Source organism: Zeus faber (genome assembly GCF_960531495.2).
Source record: "Zeus faber genome assembly, chromosome: 6".
Classification (NCBI taxonomy): domain Eukaryota; kingdom Metazoa; phylum Chordata; class Actinopteri; order Zeiformes; family Zeidae; genus Zeus; species Zeus faber.
Window position 1 is genome coordinate 33,283,863 of NC_137201.1, and position 11,346 is coordinate 33,295,208.

At 50.4% G+C, this 11,346-nt stretch overlaps 1 protein-coding gene across 1 annotated transcript; it reads left to right on the top strand.

Annotated features, from left to right (window-relative positions):
- The first annotated feature begins 1,800 nt into the window (after window positions 1–1,800).
- On the top strand, window positions 1,801–10,837 carry ciartb (circadian associated repressor of transcription b). The gene is made up of 6 exons (XM_080001976.1): window positions 1,801–2,098; window positions 4,950–5,275; window positions 5,583–5,658; window positions 6,299–6,377; window positions 8,571–8,697; window positions 9,289–10,837. Exons 2-6 carry the CDS (start codon window positions 4,985–4,987, stop codon window positions 9,673–9,675), a joined length of 960 nt encoding a protein of 319 aa, XP_079858102.1. The 5' UTR covers window positions 1,801–2,098; window positions 4,950–4,984; the 3' UTR covers window positions 9,676–10,837.
- Window positions 10,838–11,346: the final 509 nt, after the last annotated feature.

The following is an 11,346-nucleotide window of genomic DNA, read 5'->3' on the forward strand; positions in this document are numbered from 1 at the left end:
ATACACAGGGAATACACAGGAATACTCGCTGGATCTTGAACGCATCGCTCAGTCACACATTTCAGTGTTTTTGAAGGATGCTCTGATGACATTTTAAGGACAGGTTTTTATTCTATTTTTTCATGAATCCGGCAAAGTAATGTGGATCACAGATTTAAATGATCAATCTTACAGATCTTCTGACATCTACCAGGTAAGAAGTTATATAAATATACACGTAAATCCATAGTTTGGTAACGTCTAAACACTACAGGGTGACTGAGTCGCACACTGGATTCGGTCCAGCTGGACATAGTAACGCGAGCGCCGCGTGTCGATTACGTACATTTCAGTATTTTTCAAGCTTATAGAGCTTGTGCGTTATCACCGGGTGTCATGACATTTCACTGCATATATGTACGACCGTATGTGTATGTATGTGACAAATAATCTCTTGAACTTGAAGTTGAACTTGTATGTGGATCGATTTGGGTGGAATTTAAACCACGAGATCCTTGTGACATACCGGTTTAAACCACACCTCAACCGTTCGTAGGTTATGCTCAAGTATATGTACCAGATAGTTTTAGCCGGTTGGACATATTTCGGACTGGCGTACTGACTTGTCAGTGTTAAAATCGCTCAGTATTTGTTCTATTTTTCATTAATATCTGTTCCGTACGTGAATCAATTTGGATGAAACTTCAACCCCAGGGTGTTTGTGACGGCGCAGTTCAAACAAGACGTAACCATGTTCGTGTGTTATGCTGAAGTTGGTGTTCCAGATAGTTTAAGGCTTCAAAATTCACCGAATTTTGGGTTCGTTTTCCTCACACAATAACAATACGAGGCGGCTGTACAATTACAATAAGGTTCCAGCCGTGTGGGCTGGACCCCTAATAATAACAATAATAATGATTGTATATATATATATATATATATATAAATATATATATATATATATTTTTTTAAATAATGATTATATTGATTATATGGTTGTTATTATCATTATCATTATTATTTTTATTATTACTATTATTATAATTATTATTATTGTTGTTGTTTTTGTTATTATTATATTATTATTATTATTATTATTATTATTATTATTAATAATAATAATAATAATAATAATAATAATAATAATAATAATAATAATAATAATGCATGTATGTATATTGGGGTCTAAATTAAAAAGCTTTCTACTCAACAAGTCTCGCCTTTTATTTAAAATGATTGATTGATTATTCGATTATTAATCTTTTCTATTGTAAAATGGAAATGTTTTGTTTCACTTAATTATAATTCAGGTGAAGAAAAACGGTCAGCAAAACACAACTAACAACATATCATCCAGATGACATAATAAAACATACTAAACCATGATAAAACATTCTCACACATACTTAAAGATAATAAAAGATGCTAAAGCATAATAAAGCGTAATAAAACATAAAGAAACGTACTAAACATACTAGAATATAATAAAACATACTAATCCATAATAAAAACACAATAAAACATAAATAACATACTAAATGATAATAAAACATAAAACATCACAATAAAACGTAAAAAACAGACTAACCCATAATAAAACATCATAACCCATCGTAAAACGTCATAAGGTCTCAACGCCTGTGCACCTCCCGTTCAACTGCACCCGATCCGCGTGTCCACGTGTTTACGTCATCTCCATCTCATTTGCATATGCAAGCGGCCGCGCCGCCGGGTGGGCGTGGCTCGGCGCGGCCCCGCCCCTCCAGACACGTTGCCTTGGGAGCAGCGGCACGAGGCTTCAATTCAGTCCCAGCTGCAGCGCGTGGAGGGTGGCGCAGGTCTGCACCGGATCGATACGACACCCCGCGCATCGATACCGGATCGATACGACACCCCGCTCATCGATACCGGATCGATACGACACCCCGCTCATCGATACCGGATCGATACGACACCCCGCTCATCGATACCGGATCGATACGACACCCCGCTCATCGATACCGGATCGATACGACACCCCGCTCATCGATACCGGATCGATACTGCAGATAGATCCTCCACGGACCCGTGGACACGGACCCGGACCAGGGAGTCTGCAGCCCGGGCTGAGGGGAGGCGGGTACGAGGCTTTACTATGGATCTATAGATCAATACCGGATCAATACCAGCATTACTGTATGAAGATGGCTCACTACGCCTGCTTTATGTCTAGTTTTATTCCATGTCAAGTGTCTTTGAGCGTTTGTTTAGAAAAAAGTGCTATAATAACATTATTATTATTATTATTATTATTATTATTACATTTTGGAGACAATTGGCAATCAAACCCCGGGAGCTTTTTGTTTGACTGTGTCAGTGTTGCTGCTTCAGTCTATTTAAATATAACCTATTTAACATATAAAACATATCCAAACTATTTCAAATATTTCACATATTTAAACCATTTTCAGGATATTTAACATGGTTTAGCTGGACGTGTGTTTCTGATGGAAGCATCTGTTGTTTTCTGTCAGAATCTCAGTGATGGGGAAAACTTCACTATCAGTATATTTCCCATAGTACTCAGCAAGTTCAATCTGAAATACCAACAGTTTTTGTTTTTTTGGGGGGGGGGGCGGTACTGTTGTGGAATCTCTTTAGAAAAAGGAGAAACGCGAGGAGCCGGCGCCCCCTCGTCCTCGTCCCTCGTCCTCGTCCCTCGTCCTCGTCCCTCGTCCCCTCGTCCCTCGTCCCCGTCCTTGTCCCTCGCCCCCTCGTCCCCTCGTCCCTCGTCCTCGTCCTCGTCCCTCGTCCCTCGTCCCTCGTCCCCTCGTCCCTCGTCCCTCGTCCCTCGTCCCCTCGTCCTCGTCCTCGTCCCCTCGTCCCTCGTCCCCTCGTCCCCTCGTCCCTCGTCCTCGTCCCTCGTCCTCGTCCCCTCGTCCCTCGTCCTCGTCCCTCGTCCCTCGTCCTCGTCCTCGTCCCTCGTCCCTCGTCCCTCGTCCCCTCGTCCTCGTCCCCTCGTCCCTCGTCCCCTCGTCCTCGTCCTCGTCCCTCGTCCCCTCGTCCCCTCGTCCCCTCGTCCCTCGTCCTCGTCCCCCCCGCGTTGTTTTCTGCCGCCATTCAAATCGACGCGACCGCACGCGGGGCTGGCGCTGAGAGGCTGAACCGAAGCTGCAGGTTTTACTGTCATGGGGCGAAAGGCAAAGACCGAGTGAGGAGGCGAGGAGACGAGGAGACGAGGAGGCGAGGAGACGAGGAGACGAGGAGGCGACGAGCTCCTCCGCTCGCACGGGAACGAGCGGAGGAGCTCGTGGTTCGCCCCCCGCGGGCGGAGACGCGCGACGCGCCGTGGACGCGCGCGGGGGGGAAATAGGGCAGGCACGTGCGCCCGAGCTACGCCTCCCGAGGCGGGTGGCGAAGTGCGCTGCGGGGGGTGAGGCGAGGGGCCCTGCGAGGGGCCCTGCGAGGGGCCCTGCGAGGGGCCCTGCGAGGGGCCCTGCGAGGGGCCCTGCGAGGGGCCCTGCGAGGACGGCCCGGGCGCCAGGCCCCGCTGAGTCTTCGCTCTTGTTCTTGATGAAAGTTTGCGGCTCGTGGCGGCGGCCGCACCGGGGGCGGCAGCGTCGCTCTCGCCGTGTCTTTGGGGCCCGTGGCGTGAGGCAGGTGGAGGGCGCGCTGGAGGTGACCTCTCCACCCAGCTGCTGCTGGTGGCGGCGGTGAGGAGAACAAAGGGAGGAGGTTTCCAGCAGCCAACGCTGACTTTAAATGCCAAACGTGCTTCATACTCGTTCAAACTGGACCTGGAGGGAGGAGCGACCTGTGGAGCTTTTCTCCCGTTTGCCACCACTAATTTGAAAGAGGGTTATCAATATTAATATTATATACACATATAAAGTGACTTCTACAGTGTGTGTGTGTGTGTCACTTGTCTGACTACCAGGTGTGGCTGCTGGTTGCCACGGTGGCGATCCCCCACGGTGGCGACGCGTGGAATCAACAAACCCACAATGTTTACGATGCCACCGAGGGATAGATCCTCGGGCGGTTCGGCAAAGAGCCGTCACCGGCTGAGGAAGCACCTTGTTTGCTGGATGGGTCCCCATGTTGCTTGGGAAATTGAAGCTTATCCCACGCCAGGTCACGGATAGATTTGATCAAATTGGCAAATAACCAAGTTCCTCGGCGGTCCAGGGGTGGGTGGGGCGCTCGCAGATAGATATTGTGCAATGCCGTCACGTAGGCGGCGGAACCGAAAGACGCAGCGTAGCTCAAAGAAACGGTTCTTTTTAAGAACCTTGGTCTGAAAGGTTCCTTGTGGAACTGAAACTGGTCCTTCTGCGGCGTCGCCCTGAAGAACCGTTTTCAGCTGCCGTCCCCGCCTTTGTTTTTCTGTGTGCGAGCGGTGAGAGTATTTACAGCGGTCGTGTCGTTTATGGCGACGTCCTCTTGCAAAACAACAATTGCTCTTGTGTCGGCTGTTCAGGGGGATCGGCACGGAGCCGGAGCAGCGTCGGCTCTAACATTTGGGTTCAGAGGGCGTTTGGTGTTTGCGTGTGATGACTGGACTCAGTCGTGTGTAATGACTCCGCTGTCGCGTCTGGTAAAAGCTGCAGGTCAGCGCTTACCCCAGCGAGCGGGTTCTCAGGGCTCCGCTCTCCCCAGGCGATGGCACCACAGCCTGTTTAGCCGGCCGGGCGCACATCCACCGCCAGGGTTCCGACCGGTCACTTTGCTGGGCTCGCACTCGTAAAGGGCAGCGGCAGAATACCATTTGCGTTTGGCGTTCTTCTGGTGCCCTTCACGTCTGGAAAAAGTCTGAAGTTTTTAATTGTGGTCGGGATATGTACCTTTTAGTCCCAGGCCCAGTGGAGTTTAACCATTTAAATTAGTGACGGTTTCCAGAACAGGGCTTTTAATTTGTGGAGCAGGAGGCCCCTCCTCTGGAAGGCCTTCCCAGTCGCCGGTCCAGTAACCTGGTGCGTTTCCGCCGACAGGTCAGTGATGGTCAGTGCTGGTTAGAGTCTTCAGGATGTCAGCTACGGATTCAGAGAGCTCCATCGACTGGCTGGCCACGGACAACGAGGACGACGGGAGCGAGCGGGAGGAGCCGGAGGAGCCGGAAAGCTCCGGCCGGACGCAGCCCCCGGGGGGGGCCGGCTGCGGGGACACGCGGGACAGGGACGGCGCAGTCTGTCCAAAGCCGCCAGGGAGGAGCAGTAGGGGCGCTCACCACGGCCTGAAGAGGGCGCTCGGCTCCACGGACACGGGGAGCCGGATCGTCTCCACGGAATGCCAGAAGAACCAGGCGTTCAGCAGCAAGGTGAGTTACGTGACTCACGTTATTGCAGCGAGCGACGTGACAAGTCGCCGTTTTGCACCTTGGTTCTGTTCCAGTAAGAGAACCCTCCCCGGTGGCGTCAGACCGGGGCACAAAGCCCGCTTTCACAGGCTTCACTTATTTCCTTTATGATACAATAATTTCGAAAGGCTCAGCCTGAGGGTTAACGCAGGGCAAGTTGAGCAACTTTCCTCATTGTGAAAGACAAGTCACGTAGCCAGCAGCTCGCTTGAATGAGCGTGTCCAACGATCCTACATATCTAACAATAAATCAATGTGTCCTCCTCAGTGCAAGGAGCTACAATGCTACATCCATCCTCTGTCGACCATCCTGCATGGGCTTCGTTCGGGGAGGTACAGAGAACGTAAGTCCAACCTTTTGGGTTCTTGATCACTTGACACTGCATCTATCTGGGAAAGCAGATCTTTCTCCTTCTCCTTTGCCCTCTGTCTTGCATCCCAAAGGGAAAACCCACTGGACGCGTCCCTGAGATTTGATCGAGAGACGTCTGAAAGCTATTGTTTGGTGTCAGACGAGTAACCACAAAGTATTTCTCGCGTGTGCGGGGCCATTATTTTAATAAAGGAGGAGTTTCGGCGCAGGTTTCCGTCGTGCGGCGTCGACCACAACGTCCCTGAATGTCCCTTTGTGCCTTAAATCCGTGAGCACGTTCGACAAACGTGAACGAAAAGAGAAGCACACATGGGGACACTGGCGGTTGATTCTTGCAGAAACAGGCCGAGGAACTTGTATCGCACATCACATTTCTCATAAATTACAAGCTTGAGTTAAATTTGGCTCACGGTGCGAGGGTTTCATCAGAGCTTCTCGGAGCTGGGAGCACCGTGCTCAGGCAGGCTCTCAGTTTGGGAACTCTGTCAAACCCAAGGCCTCGTATGACCCAGCACTTCCTGTCTGACACACACACTCAGAACCCCATCTGCCTGACAGACTCGTGTGGCTGACGGTCGACGCCCCCCTCCCCCCCTCCCTTCCCTTTCCAGGACTCAGCAGTTTCCAGGAGAGTGTGGCCATGGACCGGATCCAGAGGATCATGGGAGTTCTGCAGAACCCTTGCATGGGGTGAGTTGTCCGGTTCAAACACATTCAGATCGACTCGTCGTTCCATGTGAGAAAGGGGAGGAAGGGCGCTCCACGGGGGGGGGTGGGGGGGACGCGCATCTGGACGGTTTCATCTCTGGATGCTGTCGGGATTTAGAAATGCTGCAACAAGCGGGAACAGGAGAAAAAGACTTTATTTGAAGTTCGTATCATCTTTCAACACACAGTCCCCGTACGAGGAACCAGACGGTTCAGATGTTTCCCTCTGAGGAAGTTAAACACACTTAAAGATTTTTCACCGATAACCATTGTGATTCCGGTTTCCTACTCCACATTGTGCCTCTCACGCCCAACCCTTCTGATGTGCTGCCGCATAAATATGACAATGTACATTGTGTGCATTATTTGAGTGTGACATGTAGGCAGTCTGCATTTGAGATCTTTTAAAACATAGAACATATTAATATAACATATTTCAGTTTGCGTTCTCCTTCATAAATGCAGCTAAGAGTTCCTTTTCAGCGCCAGCCTCAGTGTGCGTTTCAGGTTGAGGCTGTAAGTGGGTTCAGCTTAAAGCGGACCTTTACGCTCCTTTTCCCCAAGTTAATTCACGGTCTCTGAGGTCCCCAAAGCACGTTTTTGATGTTTTTTGCCGAAAATACCACTCAGATGATGCATTCCAGCCATTCTAAACAGGCGTCCAATCCACCCTGTTTGAAAACAGGCTGTTTCAGTGGGTGGAGCCGCCCTCCCGAGGCCACGCGTTCTGTGAGCCAATGGTGTTTGAGCATGGCTTCCGGGTTTCGTTCTACTCCGTAACTTTCACTGATTTCACATCACTGTTCCACCAAGAGGCGAGAAATAATCAATCCGGTTGCTGAGTCTTCATCATATTACATCTACGAGGCCTCAATTAAAAGTTTGTTCCCACTTTGGTTGCCGTGCTCCAGGCTGGTGGGAGACACAGACACCCCACGCAGGGATTTTTTGTTTCGCATAAACGTTGGAAAATAAAATAAAATAAATCCATCTACAATAAAAACACACTGTTTTTGTTGGTTTGGAGAAACGCACAGTGGATGCAATCGAGCAGATGACCATATAACAAAACCCATGACCGGCCGACATCAGCTCGTGCAGGGTAGAAAAAACGTGGTCGGAATCCAGAGCGTTTTGTTCACAGCGATTCCTTTCTCATTAGTTTACCTCATTATTTGACACTTTGGCCACATCCAATGTCAACGTCCCACATTGGAACATTATATATATGATAGAAAATAAGGAAAAGCACCATAGGTCCCCTTTAAATAAGTTGGTTCAGTCGTGACACTTTGCTCAGTGTGTTGCCCGGCGTGAGGCTTCTACCACCCCCACGCACATTTTTTCTTTAAATTGGCATTATCGCAGGGTGTTTAAAAAACCAAAACAAATAAAGGCCTCTAACTCCATTTGATGAACATCAACTTGTGTCTGATCAATGAATCGTCCCCCTGGTCACGTGCTGCAACGGGATGATCCAGATCTTTGGTCTTAATCCGTGTGATTTTAATTACACTTTGCTATTGAACGGCCCGTGAAGTGGCAGATGGTTCTCACTCTCCTTCCTTCAACATCGTCCCTCCCTTCACCCTCTCACGTTGTGTAGTAGAGTTTGTGTGGAGACAAAGGCTGGGCGTGGCAGGTGGACCGAGCCTCGGTGGGCATCGCCAGCTGGCAGCCTCCACGGCAACACAATAGCAGACGGGATCAGGGCGACTTCTTAAGCAGACACTGTTGCGGATAATCTATCACATGAATTTAACATGTCCTGAATGGGCTTCTGTCAGCCGGCGCTGATCGTATGACACGGGCTAATCCCCACCAACCATCTGGTTTGGACGGGTGGGAGTTAACGGCCGCTGCACCCTGCCAGCGCTGCGTCACCGCTGGTGGTTTATTTCTGCTGTTGACGCCGCTCGCAGGACGCTGTGGCTCAGGCGTTTATTTATAGAGGTGAGGAAAACTATTAGACACCAGGCTGCGTGCAGCAGAACATGTGTTGGATAGAATGGAGACAATATTCCATCACCACTGCTGAGCGCGTGGTGGTTTTAGACGGGAGAAATGAGTTGTTTTCGGGGCCGAGCTGTGGAGAGAAAGTGTTACACTGATTCATGCTCTGATCGCACTCGTGTCGGCGCAGGTTTATAACCCCCCCCTCCCCTGTTTTTACAGGGAGAAGTATGTCAGCATCATTCTTAAAATGGAAGAGATGCTGAAGAGCTGGTTCCCCGACGTAAAAACCAGGGAACAGTCCTCCGTCCCGCAGGCGGAGCAGGGAGCGCCCTCCAAGAAGCCGAAGGTAAAGAGCAGCGGAGGCTGCAACGTGGCCGTGGACAGACAGAGACATGATTCTGTAATCACAGGACAACAGAGGCCTGGGACACGGAGAGGAGGATTAAAATCTATTTTTACAGTCGTGAGGGTTTACCTGGTCTCGTGTTCACGAGGAACAATGTGGGCGGAGAACGAGTGATTTTAGGAGGAGGCTCCCGGAGGGGACAGCAAAGGTCAGGAGGTTGAGTCAGGAAGGTTTCGGGCCTGAGGGTCCAGAGAGGTTTCCCATATCACAGGTTCATCCACAAAATAGGACGTTTTTTTTTTTGTTTTTTTTGTCTTGCGTCAATCAAATCATCAGAAACATTCATGGTTTTGAAGAGTGACGCACAGATTGGGTCCGATACCTAAACCTGAGACAAACCAGACGTAGTTTCACTTAGTTCCCATTTCATTACTAAGTAATTCAGTACAGTAATTCAGTAAAGTCAGTACAGACGCAAATTTTAGCATTTGCATCAGAACCCCAAAATGGTCACTCAGTCCTTCAGTCTGCAGGATGGTATCTGTGCATCCCTGTTTCTGACTGCTACGTCTCCTGTTTCTCTCTCCTCAGTTCTCCCCGGCGCCCCCCGCTGTGACCCATGCACCGGTCAGACCGGTCCCAGCGAGCTCCACCCCAGCCCTGCGGGTCACGGACCTCACCCCGCCCGGTGCCTACTCCGCCAGCACCCTGAAGTGGCTCCACACGTTGCCCATCTGCTCCCTCGGCACCGAGCAGGGCCCCACCGGTCCCCGCCGCCTTCCGCCGCCGCCCCTCGCGGACCCGGCACTGACCCAGGACAGCGCCGTGTCCTCCAGCACGGACCACGGCGCCGCCACGCCCCCACCGGCGCCCACACACCCCCCAGCCGGGAAGATTAGCGCCCCCTGTCTGGAGAGACTCCTCAAGTCCACGCAGAGCATCGTCGCCTGCAGGGGGGCCACCAGCGGCTGGTCGTAGTCCAGAACGAGGCCCGAGCGGTCTGCCCGGCCTGGCCCGGCCGGGTCCATCCCGCCTGGGAGGCGGCGGCTCACTTCATCCATTCCAGCCTTCGGGGGGAACTGCAGCTTGTAAGGGACTCGTGGATTCAGTCTGAACGTATGAGAGTTTCTGGCTCTGACTTGAAATGTGTTTTGCTTCGGTTTCTTCGTTGTCGATCTTTTCTTTTTGCCCAACTCCTCCCAATTCCTCCTGATTCCTCCCAACTCCTCTCGATTCCTCCTGGTTCCTCCCAACTCCTCCCAATTCCTCCCAACTCCTCCCGAAAGCTCCAAAACCTCCTGATATTCTCTTGAGTCCTCCTAAATCCTTCAGAATCCTCTGCGTGTGTTTGTGTGCATGAGAGAGTGAGAGACAACGTGGAAATGAAGAGAAATCCACGAGTTTCGCAGAGTTTTACAATTAAATTTTATTGTTCTACCCGGCAAGTAGACGCAATAACACACTCTGAGGATCCACACGGCGGCCATGTTGCCTGAAAGGGAAAGACTCCGGTGACTGGGAGGGAAGGGTGGAATGCGGCTTCTCTCATGACTCCACTGTTTAGATCCTGATGTGACTGTTACTGGTTTGTACCCTGAGAAATACGTCCCTTTTCGTGGGTACAACTGTTCTACCTCAGGGGGGCTCCGCACCAAGGTCAGCGGTGGGAATGTGAACAGTCAAACTGAGATTTGCGGCGCCCAGGCCCGCCCGACGCGGCGCCCAGGGCCGCCCGACGAGGCGCCCAGGGCCGCCCGACGCGGCGCCCAGGGCCGGTGCCGTGCTGCAGAATGTGAAGCGTCTCCTCGCAAAGCGGCGTCCGGCTGCTCGGAAACAACGAGCCACTCGGAAAACACCCTGCGCTCCGAAGGACGCACAGATCAGGAATCCTCCGTTTCCTGCCATTTTCTGTATCGTTTTAACTTATTCAGACCTTTGCCGACGTATTCCTGCGGTCGCTTTGACGTCAACGCAGAACTGGACAGAGAGCGTGACCGGCAGAGAAAGACACTGTTTTCATTTTCAATTTTTTCCTCTGTAAATGTTTCAAAACGGTGGTTGATTTACCCTGAAAAGTGGCCTTGATAGTGTGGTATTTTATACTTTCAAAATAAACGTGGTTATATTTGTTTGGTGGAAACTGGCTGGAGATTCTCATTTTAACTCGTTCGCACCTTTTTATGACTGCAAGGTAACACATTTTATTTAATGGTCAGCAGATCGGATATCTGCTGACATTCTGATTATTCTTGGTGTTTTCAAATGCTGTGGAGCTGTGAAGAGTCTTGATTTTTTTTACATTTCCCCAACATTTGCACAGAATGGGATCATTTCCAATAAAGAATAGTTGAGAGACCTTGTGGAAAATCCCACCTATACACTATAAACACCCCATGAAATGTTCTCCTAAATGTGAAATGAGACCTAAAAGTGGTCAATTAAGTGTGAAAGAAAGCATGAGGTGGATCCTCCGCTGATCAGCATGAGATGGCTCCATTATGAGGCGACAGGAGGAAATAAGTGCTTTCCTTGAAGCCGCTCTGACCAGCAGGAGGATTCCTCTGCATCACACAGGGACTGAGAGCCAGAACTCTTTTTCTGTCTGGATTTCCCCTGAAGAATCTTTTGCAGGAACTTTTACGAGGATGA